General features: G+C 39.1%; 1 protein-coding gene across 13 annotated transcripts in view; it reads left to right on the forward strand.

Annotated features, from left to right (window-relative positions):
- Positions 1-16784, forward strand: part of CASK (calcium/calmodulin dependent serine protein kinase) — a 232040-nt gene that overhangs the window by 133275 nt on the left and 81981 nt on the right. For 9 of the 13 annotated variants that reach the window (XM_053891690.1, XM_053891693.1, XM_053891691.1 and 6 more), the window contains exons 9-10: positions 3559-3576; positions 13195-13316. In XM_053891690.1, the coding sequence (XP_053747665.1) occupies positions 3559-3576; positions 13195-13316 (140 nt within the window). The remainder of the gene's footprint in view (positions 1-3558; positions 3577-13194; positions 13317-16784) is intronic. The other 4 variants (XM_053891692.1, XM_053891696.1, XM_053891701.1 and 1 more) reach the window with 1 other exon arrangement.

Here is a 16784-nt window from a genome sequence, read left to right on the forward strand (position 1 = left end):
TCAGACTTTGGGGCAACACTGCTTTTAATTTTATCTTTCAATGTATAGCTGTCTCATAAGTTATCTCTCGAAACAACTTACAAGTTCCTCTCTTTTTTATAAAATCTATAACACATACATACAAGCATTCAGAGGAGAACACAAAAGGGTTACCTATTTGGATCAAATGTATATAGGGACCCCTGGGGGGAACAAAATCCACTAGTGTTCACAAAATTATGTTATAAAGTGCTCAGATTTCCATTTTATTAGTGAGGAATTCTCAAGGATCGTTTATTAAAAATCCATAGTATCCTGGGGCACCTGGATGGCTCAGTCCATTAAGGCTCCGACTTCAGCTCAGGTCATGATTTCACAGTTTGTGGATTCAAGCCCCGTGTCGGGCTCTGTGCTGACAGCTCAGAGCCTGGAGCCTGCTTCGGATTCTGTGTTTCCCTCTTTCTCTCTGCCCCTCTCCCACTCATGCTCTCTCTGTCTCTCAAAAATAAATTAAATATTAAAAAAAAATTTTAGGCAATAATAAAAAAATAAAAAGTAAAAACCCGTAGTATCCATTTATACATTTATGTAAATGCACGTATGTGTGTGTTACACTTTTTAAATTTCATTTATTTATGTATTTACGTCTGAGTCCTATGCCCTCCGCCCTTAGGTTTTCTCCCTTCTCACATTAGAGTCACTCAGTATCTGCCATGTGGTTGCCTTTGCACTATTGGTTTGATTTTTGGACTGGCTCATTCGATATTCGGGTTATTACCATTGGACTCGAGAAGCATTCACACATTCATTCTTCCTGTATTGCTAGGGTGGTCCTTCACCACTGTGAGCATTCGTCAGTATTTCTGCTTCTTCCTTGGCTGTGTTTATACACATACGTACACAAACACGTTCCCATACACACATGTTCTTATCAATTGGTATGTGCTTCTTACACCTGGTGGAAAAGAACGAAATTGAGTTTCCCCATTCCAACAGCTGTGTAGTTCCTCATTTTGACCTTTACCAACTGGGATGTGAATCTTCCTCTTTTGAGTGAAGGTGATTTCCAAAAACATTCAGAAGTGGGAATCTCAGAAAAGAGACTCTCTGAAGAGAAGGTCTTGCTGGCTTCTTCTTGCTGAGGAAATGGGAGTCTCATGTCTGTCTTTTTTCTTCCAGTCCAATTTATTCCCTCCACCCGTAGCACTGCGGTTGGTGTTTGCTAGCTCAAACCTCTCTCTTCCCTCCACACTGTTTCCAGTAGACCTGTCTGGCACGAGCGGATCCAGTAATGGTTTTATGTTGTATTGTGACTACATGATGCAGTCACAAACTTGGACTATATCAAGAGAGTTTTGGTCAAGATCTAACACCATTTTCATCTTAAAATCGGGCCTGGGGAGCAGTATGGTCCTCGCAGTAGCTTCACAGACCTAAGCTTTACTGTTGCCCCTTAATATGTACCTCTGCCTGGCAAGAGTTTAATGAGCTCTTAAGTGTTCCATTCTGTTAAAGAGTCAAATTTTTCTTTTAGGGAAGGAATTGCCCATAGTTATAGACACACTTAATTTTCTGTCAAATACATTTTTATTACCCAGTTTTTTGTTTTTCAGTACAATCTGTAAGTGATATGGTCAAAACAGCTTCTGATTACAGCATTTGCTTTTTAAACAAAAACGAAATTTCCCCCACTGTCTTGCAGGTAGCCTGCAAGCTCTTGAATTAGTTGTTCACAATTTCACGTTCCCTCTTGCTTCCCTTTCCTGCAGTCACACCTTTTTTTTTTTTTTTATTTCTGGATCTTAATGATCTTGTAAGCAGTCTGTATCTTCATTTGACATGCAAATGTCCGTCCCAAAGACAATGGGACATTTTGAAGAAAATTCTAATATTGCCCTAACTTCCACACAGCTGTCAGGAAATATTCATCTGTTCCTAAAATTAATTTTTAATACCAAACCATTTAAAGGGAGGCATTATACTACTGTGTCAGCATTGTTTATGAAATAGCTCTCTACCAGCAAACTTCCCTTTCTGCAACCAACAGCGAAGGCTGTATGCTTGGCTGCAGAAAGCCTATTGTATACCTTATCTGGACTCACAGAAGAGCCTTACACTTTCATAAATTAACACATCTGTATTTTCAGTTTTTATTTCATTTTTGTTTTTTAATATTTCCATTTTCCAACCTAAATTTTTGTCTGTTTAACTCTAATCTTTAAATTGTGCATCATTTATTTTAAGTTGCAACATTAATCTGTCCACCATCTTTCTGTTTAAATTTGCATGGGCTTGTTTTACAGTACAAAACACAAAGCACCTTTCAGCATTACCTGAAAGTTCTTGCAAGCCTGTGGCAAAAAGAGAAAAATGATCAGAAAGCATGTGTTTAGGGGCACCTGGGTGGCTCAGTCGGTTGGGTGGCCGACTTCAGCTCAGGTCATGATCCCACGGTTTGTTGAGTTCGAGTTCCACGTCAGGCTCTGTGCTGACAGCTCAGAGCCTGGAGCCTGCTTCATGTTCTGTGTCTCCCTCTCTGTCCCTCCCCTGCTCGTGGTCTGTCTCTCCCTCTCTCTCAAAATAAACATTAAAAAAATTTTTTTTTTTTTAAAAAGGAAAGAACGCATGTGTTTGTAGGGTGGGAGTGGGGGGCTCCAGGGAAGGAGGCATTGGAGAACAGTGTAAGGTTCTTGAGAAGGACAACTGCCCTTTCTTGAGAAGAACAGTCTGTTTTTCATCTTTAGATAATGCCTGTTCTTTCTATGAAATAATAATAAATAGGTTGTTTTCTTTAATGACCTTGCTTGACAAAATTAAAAGCTGACTATCCTATTTTAGTCCCCCCAAATTCTATTTAAGATCACAATATAAAAACAAATTTAAAATTCATCTGTTTCCCGATTTGTCATCTAAAGAAGAGTCCGTCATGTTTAGGTATGCTATTTACATTGTAAAACAATTTTTATGTAAGAGATTATTTTTTCTATCCGGATTATCAAAATCAGCCTATTGTACTTTTACTAGAATTTGATGAGTTTAATCACATGATGAAGAGTGTATTATTCCTTTGTTACTTACTAATCCAAAGTCGAAATCTTTTCTCCTATTTCGAATCAAAGAAGTGAGAATCTGAGCCCAGTGTGGCTTTGTTGTTTGTTTGTTTGTTTGTTATTAACGTTTATTTATTTTTGAGAGAGAGAGAGAGAGAGAGAGAGTGAGAGTGGGGGAGGGGCAGAGAGAGAGGGAGACACAGAGTCCAAAGCAGGCTCCAGGCTCTGAGCTGTTAGCACAGAGCCCAACAAGGAACTCGAACCCACGAACTGTGGGATCATGATCTGGGCCCAAGTCGGATGCTCAACCAACTGAGCCACCTAGGCACCCCTCGATCCCAGTGTTTTAATGACTGAAATACTTATCAGTCCTAAGGAATGTGCTCATGGAACACAAGGATTTGCTTTGGGCTCTGCCGGGGGACCATGTTTCTTGTGGCTCATCTACAGGGCCCAACTGTAGCTCGATAACCTGCTTGCTCTAAAATCATACTGTTTGTTGTTTGTCCATATGCTGCCTTCCTCCTAGGACTTCTAGCAGCAGAAAGTAGGTATCCCTTTGTTTTCCTCTAAGCTTTATCTTTTATGCAAAAGTGTTTGGCTTTGCATGGTTCATAAGCGGCTTGACTTTTTCCTTGGCTGTTTGTGTTTAGATGTTTGATTGTGAATTTTAACACTGCCTGACCACAAAATCAAAACGTGGCTGTATTGATTTCTCGAGGCATTACCATACAAATAGTACTAACTTCTCACTTTCATAAGAGGAAGACAGGCAGTGTTAAAATTTAAACTGCACTTACTATTACCTCACATCTGAATTTCAAGCACGAATACGGTAATTTGGGGGAAAAGGTAACTTTTTTTTATAGTTTTGCTTTCAAGAAAGCTTTCAGGGTAAGTGAATTTTCCTTTGACGATCGCACCATCTATAAGCAGTTTATACTACTCTCTATTATTGACTGAATTTTTAGTTAATTAATATGGAGCTGTGGAATAAACTCCCAAATTCATGTGTCTCAACAACTTTTACCATTGGGAAGGCCATTTATAAAGACTAATATAATGGCTAGATTTTAATTACAAATGAATGTAATTTGATTATGTGACAATATTAACGTAAAAAGTAGGTAAGAAATTAGACACACACACACACAAATGAGTACAAATAAGAGTAAGGCTATCTGAATAAGATGGGTGGATTGTATCAGTGTCCATATTCTGGCTGTGATGACACTATAGCTTTGTAAAATGTTGCCATTGGGGACACTGAGCAAAGTATACAAGGGATCTCTGTATTTCTTACAATTGTATATGATAATCTATAATTATTTCAGTAATTTCCATTAAAACAATAGAATAAACCTTTACCTCTAGGTTGTACTTACTGAGGGGAAGTATATAAGAGACAAAAATAAATCAGAAAATATGGATGCTAATAATTGGATACATTGTCACATTGTCTTGCATTTGTTACTCATAGCTCCAATTGCACCTGATTTAATACAAAAATCTCACAGTATGTTAGTTATCCGTTGCTGTGTAATGAATCCCCTCAAAGCAGGATTTATCCTTTCACGCTTTCTGTGGGTCAGGAATCTGGATATGGTTTAGCTGTGTGCCTCTGGCTCAAGATCTCCCATGAGACTATAGTTAAGCTGTCGTCCGGGGCTGCAATCTCATCTGAAGACCCGACTGCAGGGGTGGGGATGGAATTCTCTTCCAGACTCACTGTACTATTGTTGACAGGCTGCAGTTCCTTGCTGGCTAATGGGTCCCTTCCTAGGGCTGCTCACAACATAGAAGTTTGTTTCTCCCAGCATGAATGATCAAAAAGGGAGGGCAAAAGTAAGAGTGTCCCAGACAAAAGCCATCTCAGAAGTGATGTCTTATCATTTCTGCACTGTTCTCTTCATCACAATGAGTTAATGAGTCCAGCCCACACTCCAGGGAAGGGATTTGATTATACAAGGGTGTGAATAGCAGGAGGCAGGATCTTGGAGGCCGTTTTAGAGGCTGTCCACATTTTAAAGACTATTACAATGTGAGACACTTCCCATTCGTAACTGCTTTTGTTTCTCCAGATTTAGTACGTCTCTCCTTTTTTTTTTTTTTTTTTTTTTTCAATCAGTAGACCTATCATGTCATTTGGAAGTGAAAGCGTCTTAGAGGTATCAAGTAGTGCTTTTCCATAGTTGTAAAGTTTTATATGAATGAGCACTTAGCCAGCAGAATGCTATTTAAAGTGCTTTGACAAATCTGTGCCCAACAATGGTGCTATCTGAAAACAGACTATTTTAACAAGCATAATGGCATTAGAATTATAGCATTTGTGCTCCAACAGAATCCATTTACAGGGTGTACTTCTTTTTAACTAATACTAAATTTTGAGGCATCTGCCCTATATACATAAAGAATCTAAAGGATTTATCACCATGTGTAAGTTTCCATAGCTTGAATTGCATATAGTTCAAATGCTTAAGCCCAAAATACAATTTCTATTACAGGATTCACTATTTCTTATAACTTGATTGATAACCAGAATGTGCTTTGTACAGTGGGAATAAAAGCTGTTGTCCAGGGGATAAGGGGAAGCTAGCTTTTGACTACAAAGGGACAAGAGGGAACTGTTTTGGAAAGATGAAATAGACACTTATATTAGTGAATTTGAACTTAATAAACTATACTTTAGTAAGCAGATTTTTAAAAAACGCTCTTGTGCTTACAGGTAAGGGATTTGATTGGGTAGGTGATATGAATGCGTGTGTGTGGTGAAGTCAGTGTTGTATAAATGGGATTGCTAATACAATAGGAGAGAGATAATTGGTAACTCCAGAAAAAGCTAGACTAGGTTCAGATGGTTAATTTGCTCAGTGATACTGGATTTTATAGCTATACATATAATTTTTTAAATATACACATACAAATATTTTGTTACTGAACCAACTTGCATGCATGTGTGTATGCAGTTATCAGATGTATGCAGTATATACATTTATCAAAACTCATTAAACAGTACACTCAAGATTTGTATATTTCACTTTGTAAATTTTACCTGTGAGAGAGAAGTGTTAAAATCTATGCTGAAGTGTTTAGGGGTGCAGTGTAGTGATGATGTGCACTCTGGCACTCGTTTTGAAATGAATGAAGGGGCACCTGGGTGGCACCCCTTCATTAAAGTAAATAAAACTTTAAAAAAAGAAATGAATGAAACGACATGAATTGATGGATAGATAGATGTGTGATAAAGCAAATATTGCAAATTGCTGACAATTGTATAATGTAGGTAGTGAGGACAACTCTTTCCACTTGGTATTTGTTTGAAATTTTTCATCATAAAACATAGGGGGAAAGAATTTTAAGAAGACAGACTCAGCCCACTTTGAGACTGAGAATTTTTAGCTTAAACATTCTGTTTATTTTTCTCTCTTCCTTTCGAATTATTTCTACTCAACTTTTTCATGAGACTTTTCTAATCTTGTGATGCAGTTGTTCTGGACTCAAAGTTTTTATTGGCCTTAAAAGCATATTCCTCTTTAAAGAAATAGACTGAAAACATTTTTAAAACAGTTGACAAGTTTATGCTTTTTGGTTATTATTTCTTAATAGTAGCAGAAAACCTTTGCAAAACTTGTTTGCATAGTATGGTTCTTAGAAAAAGCGGAAATGTTCAAAGTTAAAGTGTATAATTATCAACCTAAATTTTTTTAATGTTTATTTATTTTGAGAGAGAGCACACACACCCGCGATCAGGAGAGGGACAGAGAGACAGGGAGAAAGAGAATCCCAAACACAGACTGACACAGGGCTCAATCCCATGAACCGTGAAATCATGATCTGAGCCAAAATTGGGAGTCAGACACTCAACCAACGGAGCCAGCAGGTGCTCGTATCAACCTAATTTTTAGATACATACTTGATCACCATATGAATTGGGCAGAAAATAAAATATTCGCCTGAAGGCAGGGCTTTGTTTCCTTCTAATTTATCATTGTGAAGGTTTTGGACTAAGGCCTACAAAAATAAGCCTTATATGGGAAATAAATTGAGATTAAAGAGAGGATAGAAATTGGACATCCTCTCATGACCAAGTGCAAATTATTCAGATGTGTTGCTGAGAGTGAAACATGATTTCAGGTGGAGTCCATCTGTAGTAGAATGACTAAGTGTCACAGACCTGACTTTTGGGACTTGCTCTTCTGCTCACTGCTGTGGCCATTTGACCCTGGTGAGCCTCCAATTTTCCAAGTATAAAAAACACTTACCTTGCGGCACCTGAATGGCTCAGTCGGTAAAGCGTCCAACTTCATTTCAGGTCATGATCTCACTCACAGCTGTGAGTTTAGGCCCCATGTTGGGCTCTGTGCTGACAGCCTGGAGCCTGCTTCCGATTCTGTTTCCCTCTCTCTCTGCCCCTCCCCCACTCACGCTCTGTCTCTCTCTCAAGAGTAAATAAACATTAAAAAAAAAATAAATTAAAAAAAACACTTGCCCACAGGACAGGGTTACTGTGGAATCACATGAGGTAATGACTATAAAAGCACTTTGGAGGGGTGTCTGGGTGTCTCAGTCATCCAGCTTTGGCTCAGGTCATGATCTCACGGTTCACGGGTTCAAGCTATGTGTCGGGCTCTGTGCTGACAGCTCAAAGCCTGGAGCCTGCTATGGACTCTGTGTCTCCCTCGCTCTCTTTGCTCCTCCCCGACTCATGCTCTGTCTCTCTCTGTCTCTCAAAAATAAATATTGAAAAAAAAATTTTGATAAAAATAAATAAAAGCACTTTGGAAATTATAAACTTACACAAACATAAGTAGCAAAATAATTTTATTATGACTTCAAAGAAACTGCGCTGTAAAATAAGCTGTTTTCTGTGCTTAGGTATTGCATTATAATGCTTGATTTTTAATTCTTCAGAATTTACTCAGAAAAAAATAATTTTAATCAAACGCATTTCATTGTGTCTTTTTGTGCAAAGCCCTCTAACAAAGCTCAGCCTGGAATACAAAAGTGAATAGAATACCTACAGTCCTGCCATTAAATATATTGCCCCCTGAGGTGAACTCGTGCTATTTATTGACTGAATTTTTTCAAGGCAGTTACAAGTTTATTCAAAGGTTTTATAGGGGGGAAAGAACATATTTTTCAGTGTTTGAGGAAAGTGAATAGTTCTTTCAGATATGACAGGATTAATCCACAAAATAAATACCAGTAGCAGTTAAGAACCTGTGTGTGTGTGTGTGTGTGTGTGTGTGTGTGTGTGTGTGTGTGTCGCGCGCGCGCGCGCTGTGTTGTGTTGTCTTAATTATTACTACTGCCTCAATGTTCAAAACAAATAGCAGTGGAAAAGCCCAGAAGTATCTTTGTATACCTATATATCTTATAATGAATTGAAAAATTATGGGACATTTAGATGGGCTTGGTGTTGAACTGCAGATACCAGTTGTATGTATATATTAGATGAAGAATGTGTTTCTGTGGTTCTGGTGGTCATACCCAAAGAAAGAAAGAGAGATATCAGTGGAAAGTGTTACAATGATCAAGGGTAAAGAAAGATTTTGAGGTTAGACCAAAACTATGCATTTATTCAATGTGAAAAGATAAAGGAGAAATGAAATAAAAAGTGTAATTTTCCTGCCTAATTTCAGGAACTTAAAATTTGGGACATTTTACAGAAACTGCATTAGGCAGCTTGAGTACAGCTATGGAAATGCTTCTTTTTGTGATTGAAAAGCCCCAAAGTGAACCATATTTGGGTACAGGATAAGACTATATAAATCAGTTCAGAAAAGGTGACAAGATCCAAGGAGGTTAAATAGACCTGTTGACCCAGTTGGTGTTGCCTACTGGAAACACAGGCTAACAATACTTTTGTGCTTTTGTGCTTTCCAGCAAAGCATCCTCTTCGTCCATCAGAGCACATTAGACCCCAGGTGGAGGTGTTGAATTCCTGTTCATCCACCTCCTCTCTAAGTTTGTCCCAGGGTCTCGCTAGGCAGCCTATTTCTGTGACACTTTGTTTTTTCCTCTTGTAGATCATTTACTTCAGGGTATAGTATGCCTGCTTAACACACTAGCCTGAGAGCCCCTTCCTCAAGGCCAGGAATCATACCTGTTTTCTCAGAAGTTCCCACCTAGCACCTGGCAAGAAGTAGGAATGTTCACTAAAGGGTTTGGTTATTTTCTAACCTGATAAGGTTCAGGTTCTTTTCTAGCCTCCATATCCATGCATAAACCACATGTAGCTTCTTGTTGACATTTCTCCTATGTCTCCACATACAGCCAATTCATGTAGTAGGTCAGGCAGAACATAGACTTCAGAGCCAGACATACTGGGGTTGAATCGTGGTTCTCCCACTTCCTCGACTTCTCTGAACCTCCGTTCCCCATCTAGAAAGGTCAGGTAATATATATCTACCTTACTGCCTTGTCCTGAAGATGTGCCCGGCACAGAATAGACACTCAAGAATTGGGAGCTGCTGTTATTATTTTGTTTCTTTAGAACTTAATTCAGTGCGTACTTTGTGGGTGTTCTAAAATGAATCAAATGTAGACCTGCTTTAAGGACCTGACAGCACAAAAGAGTGAACAAGTGCACACATAAGGTAACCCAAACAGATATTACATGGAAGCCTGGGAGTTCACAGACCAACAAGTGATACAGCCCTGGTCTGGTACAGCCAGAATTGCTTCCCAGTGGTTAGACTTGCCCTCTTGGTATTCACTAGATACAAGGTTGTTTTATTTATTTATTTTTTAAGTTTCTTTATTTGTTTTTGACAGCGTGAGCAGGGGAGGGGCAGAGAGAGAGGGAGACACACAATCCAAAGCAGGTTCCAGGGTCCGAGCTGTCAGCACAGAAACCGATATGGGGCTCAAACTCGTGAACCGCGAGATCATGCCATGAGCCAAAGTCGGACACTTAACCAACTGAGCCACCCAAGTGCCCCATGTATTTCGAATATTTTTTATAACGTTTATTCATTTTTGAGAGACAGAAAGAGACAGAGCACAAGTAGAGGGAGGTGCAGAGAGAGGGAGACACACAATCCGAAGCAGGCTCCAGGATCTGAGCTGTCAGCACAGAGCGTGATGTGGGGCTCGAGCCCACAAACTGTGAGATCATGACCTGAGCTGAAGTCAAATGCCTATCCAGCTGAGCCACACAGGCACCTCAAGGTTCTTTTATTTTAATCTTAGAGTATTAATAAACTGCCACCTAGATGATTTATCTGCATAAATGATACTGGCAGAAACAGTAGAAACTAGGTAAGATTCCACTAAGATAACTGAATGAAAGTGATAATTAGGTTTCTGTGGTATCTGTTGAATTTTTTTAGTATACAAACATTTTGTTGTTATTTTTGTTATTGCAGTTTGGTGAGTCCGGAAGTTTAGAACTGGCTTTAGTAACTTCATAAACCTGGTATCCTTGAACTCTGCTATTGACGATGTGCAGGGGTCAGGGGCTCAGTGGGACATTTGGAACTAATTCCTTCACATCATCTCTTGTTTTACAAGGCTTTCAGTAAGGGATGATGAGAGAGCTGCCTTTGAACTAATTTCCAGAGTTGTTTTTTTTTTCCCCTACTCAGAACAGAGTAAAATTCACGAGAAGAACAGGTAGAAGGAAATGGATTTGGTTAATGCCTTTTCAGAAACAGCAAGGGAAATGAGGACTGATTTGTGCCTTGTACCTTTTTTTTTTATTCTCCTTGATACCCCCTCAATGCTTTTAGTTGAAGAATACCAAGAGACTCGTAGGCATAATCATTCAAAATTTAAAAGTATCCACACACAGTCCCTTCAGTAGGCAAATGGTCAAACTGTGGTATATCCATGTAGCAGAATACTGCCCAACAATAAAAAGAATTAAACTATTGATACACACAGCAACCTGGATGAATCTCCAGAGATCTATGCTGGGTCAAGAAAAGCCAATCTCAAAAGATTGCATACCATATGGTTCCATTTACATAGCATCCTCAAAATGAGAAAATTACAGAAATGGAGAACAGGTTAGTTAGTCACCAGGGGTTGGGAAGGGATAGGATAGGAGGAAATGAGAGTGGCTGTAGAAGGGCAAAATGAAGGGTCCCTTTGGTGATGAAAATACACTGTAGCTTGACTGTCAGTGTCATTGTCGCAGTTGTGATGTTGTGTGGCAGTTTTGCAAGATGTTCTCATTTGGGGGAACCGGGTAAAGGGTACATGAGATCTCTCTTTATTATTTCTTACAACTGCACATGAATCTACAATTATCTCAAAAAGTCAAATTTGTGTAAAAAAAAAAAATACCCACAGTAATTTCCACGTGGATAACCACTTGATTTGTGGCTTACACCCCAAATCTTTACCATAATTAAATCATACTGCAAAAAGCAGTTGCTTAGATAGCAACTTTTTTCCATTGTAGAAAACTTGGAACATATGGACAAGAACAGAATGAAGTATAAATAGGAAAGTAAAGATCACTGCTGTTACACTTTTGGTGTATTTCATTCTGTTTTTTTCCTGAGCTTGTATATGTATTTTTTTCAGTCATAGTCGGGAATATGCAAGTTTTTGTGGTTTTGCATTCTGCTTTCTTGAATTTCAGATCATTGAGGATTTCTCTATGTCTTTAAATTCTTCAAAGTAATTTCCATGTGGCTATATATTGCATTCTGTGGATGTTCTATACTTTATTTAATCATTCTGAATTATTTGATATTTTCTATGATAAATATCCTCATACATAAATCTTTTTTGCATTTTCCTATTTTTTTCCTTAAGGTAGTTTTTTTGGAAATGGAATTACTAAGTCCAAGTACAAAAGCATTTTTAAGGCTCTTTGAAATATGTTACCAGATTGCTTCCTGGGAAAGTGATACTAATTTACATTCTCACCAATAAGTGCGTGCAATTGGATGAGGTCCAAGGCCAAAAGTAATTAGAAACAGCATAGAATTCCAGAACAGAAAGATACAAGACTTTTTATCATGATCTAAAGCAGAATTTCTCACCCTCAGCACTATTGACATTTTGGGCTGCATACTTCTTTCTCATGAAGGGCTGTCCTGAGTATCGTAGGATGTTTAATAGCATCCCAGGCCTCTACGCACTAGATGATAATAGCACAAACTGTCCCCCTACCACCACCATAGTTGTGACAACAGAAATGTCTCTAGACTGCCAGATGTCCCCATGGGGGGCAAAATCGCCACTGCTTGAAAACTGATCCAAGACTTATATATGCAATGAGGCACTTACTGTTAGAATTTCTCAAACACTGTGTACACGAATGTTGTGAAGCTAGCCTCTTAGGGTTCTTTCTCTGGAGTAGGTATCTGCATACTGTCTGCAGAGGAAAATAATCATTTCTTTGAGGCTGTGTAAGTGACTTTGTTACTCCCCAGTATATATCTTTCCCTACTGAAGCCTCTCTGGATTCCAGGTTATAAGAAGGAATTTTAAAGAAAGTGATCACACTACCATTTCCTTTGCCCTGCAGAAATGATTTGCCCTAATATTTAATAAGGTATTTGGAAGTGTCAGTCAATATGCTCAGCCTTTGTCTTTGTCTTTTGAATAAAAAGGGCCTAACAGATTGAGAACAACTTGATTCTCTTGACTTTGTATGGAAAGGAAGGAGAAAGAATGCATTGGGATTTTTACTAACTTAAGTTTCAGCCTTAAAAATCCTAATAAGCTTGTTTTACTCAGCAGGAGCACCTAGTCGAAGGCTTGTCCCTCAGATTTACAGCTGGCTTTGCCTTCAGTTCTTGATGGAATATACCTGTAAGAAAGGCTCGCCTGTGTTATTTCTGTAATATTTTAAAACATCATATGGTCAAGGAAAGGACACCCTCTTCCTAATGCATAACTTGCTGCACCCAGATCTTCCAGTAACTCAGTTATAGTTAATGCATTTCCTTAATGCAAGTAAAACCAGCTTCAATGTACGTACTTTGAAAAATGAGAAGCACACAAATACATTGTCACAAACAGAAACTCACTGAAAATACTCTATCCTTAAGCAATATGAAACTCATTGAAGACTATTGAGTACAAACATGAACCTTTGAAGTTCTGTTTGTTGGTCCATTGTTCTGAAGTGCAAGATCTAGGTTACAAAGGTTGGTTTGACATTGACTTTCTATACTGGCTGTTTCCTGTTTGTTTCCCTTAGGAGCAGTCTCACAGGTGCTGGACAGCTTGGAAGAAATTCACGCACTTACAGACTGCAGTGAAAAGGACTTAGATTTTCTACACAGTGTTTTCCAGGATCAGCATCTTCACACACTACTAGATGTAAGTCTATCTTTTTTTAATTTATTTATTTTTAGCATACCTTTTTTACTTTACATGAATTTCCAGGCATCCATCCTAACAGTCCATTTTCAGTTGCCTTCAGTCTGTGAGAAATGTGGGAAATCATCCATTATAGATTCATAACTGAAATAAAGCATATATAGTACAAAGGTAAGTCACCATGAAAAGACTTATATAAGTCTATTTATGTATGTTGTGTATGCGTGTGTTTCTCTTAGGGGAATCCGCTGATCTTAGCTGTGCTTGCTTTTTGTTGCTCTAAAGATGTTTTAAAACATCATACCTGAAGCATGAGTATAAGAGAGAGAAAAGTAAACCAGATACTGTGTAATAGACTACTTCACACACACACATTTCATATTTAACATTGCTGGTTTTTATGGACTCAGTCTTCTCCTTAAAAACATAAGAATATATGCTATCATTAAATACGACAGGCTCCACTGACAGCAGATTGAAATACAAATCAAAATCAGAAGCTGGGAGTTCACATATGCCTTTATTTCAGTCACATTTTAAGTAACATGCCTTTCTTAGATAACTTGGTTGCCTTCAGCAGTGCAAACTTTCTTAGTACATATTAGTCTGTTAGTACGTGTTAGTCTTTTTTTACACGAAAAACCTTCCGTATTAAGAGAATGTTACTTGCTTTGCGGTGCCTAGCGCTTCTTGGTGCTGATTAATCCACCATAGGACACAAATTATACTAAAGCAACATTCCCCAGGATGTGTTCTACAGCACATTGCTCTGGGAGAGAGTGATTGGCATTGCCATGGAGGGGGAAGGGGGTAGATCTTAAATGTACTGGTTAAATTATTTATCGATTAAGTAAGTTAGGGAAATGCTACATTCTTTACGCTTATATAGGTTCACAGTGGATATTACTACTTTTTTACTGGTTTTTTTTTTGAGAGAGAGACAGACAGACAGAGAGCAAGGGAGGGGCAGAGAAGGCGGGGGGGACAGAGGATCCAAAGCGGGCTCCGCACTGACAGTAGAGGGCCCGAGGTGGGGCTGCAACTCAGGAACTGTGAGGTCATGACCTGAGCTGAAGTCAGACACTTACGACTGAGCCACCCAGGCACACTGGATATTAGTATATTAACAGCTCTGAGATGCCCTATAGCAAAGAAACCTGAGGGACTCTAATAGCATTTCAGAAACTAATTTGGGTGTAGAACTTGTTTTCACAGCCCTGTCAAGTTGACGAGGACCAGTTTGGGAAAGCTAAGCCTATGAGTGTTGCATACGTTCCAAGTTCACGCTGAGTGCAGTCATAGGTAACCTACAGTTACTTCTTTGCATAAATGCAGTCAAATCAAATTAATTATCAAATTTTAAAAATTAGTTTGGCTTTTTTACATAGTGTCTGTCTTAATCAGGCCTGACTGACTGCCATAGCACACAATCCTAAAATTTGAGTGCCTTAACAGGATAAAAGCTTATTTCTTGCTCACATCAGAGTCCAGTGCAGGTAGATTGGGGGTGGGGGTGGGGAATATCTGCCACACAGTCATCCAGGGATCGGGCCTCTTCCATTGTGTGGTTCTGCTATCTCCCAGGGTTTTGGAATCTTCCACTGAATCATTTGCACCCAGCAGCAGATGAACAAAAATGGAGAATTTTGCAGAGTCATGGTTGGAAATGGGCTGTATCACTTTTGCCCACATTTCAATGGCAAGTACTTGTTACATGCCTACCTAGCTACAAGAGAGCCGGGGAATATAGTTTTAACATGCACGAAGTAAACTAAGCCAGACAGGGAAATATAGATACTGCATGGTATCACTTACATGTGGAATCTTCAAAACAAAAAAGTGAAACTCCTAGAAACACAGTAGAATGATGGTTGCCCCATGCTGGGGGGGAGGTGTGGGAAATGGGGGAGAGGTTGGTAAAAGGGTACAGACTTTCACTTATATGATGAATAAAGTCTGATGCATAACATGGTGACTGTAGTTGATAGACTGTATTGTGTAATGAAATTTGCTAAGAGAGTAGAACTTAAGTGTTCTCACAAGAAAAAAAAAGTTAGGGGCTCCTGGGTGGCTCAGTTGGTTAAGTGACTCTTGGTTTCGGCTCAGGTCATGATGTCACAGTTCGTTAGATCAAGTCCCGTGTTGGGCTCTGTGCTGATAGTGCAGGCCTTATGGGGATATTCATTCTCTCTCTCTCTCTCTCTCTCTCTATCTCTATCTATCTCAAAGTAAATAAGTAAACATTTTTTTAAGTTAAATATGTGAGGTGAAGAATGTGTTGATTAACTTGATGGTGGGAATCATATCATGTTGTACATTTTAAATATATTACTCAATTGTACTCCAATAAAGCTAAGAAATGCACTCATGAGGGTAAGGAAATGGGTCTTCTCTTTAGCGTAATTTATCTTAGGTAATTTGAGGACATGTCAGATTAAGTTTAATTACAAATAACTGTCACTTTCCTCGGGCGCCAGAAAGCCTTTGAAATGCATTCTGTTTTGTGGAGTGCTCTTGACACTGCTGCCACCGCTGCTTAGCATTCCATTTTCTTCTTCATCATCACCATCATCATAGTTGTCATTATTGTTTTGTGTCATGTCAATTAGAGTTTGACCTCTGTTCATTGGCTAAATATCTCCTGTCGTCTATCATTGCTTCCTGCAGTGCAGAAGGTTTTCACAATAGTGAATTCCCTGCAGAAGTTCTGCCCTTTACTAGATCTAGCAAGTGGGATTTTTTTTCATGTTTATTTATTTTTGAGAGAGACAGAGATACAAAGCACAAGCAGGGAAGGGGCAGAGAGAGAGACAGAGAACCCAAAGCAGGCTCCAGGTTCTAAGCTGTCACCACAGAGCCCGATGTGGGGCTTGGACCCATGAACCACGAGATCATGACCTGAGCTGAGGTCAGATGCTTTAACTGACTAAGCCACCCAGGTGCCCCACAAGTGGGATATTTGAAAGAAGCTGCAGCAACGCATGGAGATTTGGTTTATTTCAATGTAATCAGTGGTTAGGTCATTGCTAAGATCTACGGATCTAAAAGATCAAGGCCTTTTTGTCATTTAAGGCTCAGAGAGGCCCAAACTGTTTTTCAAGGTGGTATTTTTCTGACTAGTGTAACAAGGCATCTGAGCACAGCCAGCTGGAGACTGCAGGGGAAATGCAAGGACATCACTAGTTTCTACAAGGAGGGGCAGATACTCGGACACAAACGGGACTTTGGAACTGAGCCAGGCCACCACTTACTGCTCAGTGCTAAGCTTTTCAGACCTCACTGAAAACGTGTGTTTTGAATAACTGCTGCGTTCTTGGGTAGACATTGTAACAGCTTCAGAAGAGACTCCTCGATTTTCATGAGGAAAAACACACTTAAAGTTCCTTTGGATTCGTATGAATTATAAAGTTAAGAAAGTGTGTATAGTATCAGCACCTACCCTGTCAGTGCATGTCAATTTGAAAAGGA

Source organism: Panthera pardus, unplaced genomic scaffold, assembly GCF_024362965.1.
Source record: "Panthera pardus isolate Hobbes unplaced genomic scaffold, ASM2436296v1 HiC_scaffold_27, whole genome shotgun sequence".
Taxonomy (NCBI): Eukaryota; Metazoa; Chordata; class Mammalia; order Carnivora; family Felidae; genus Panthera; species Panthera pardus.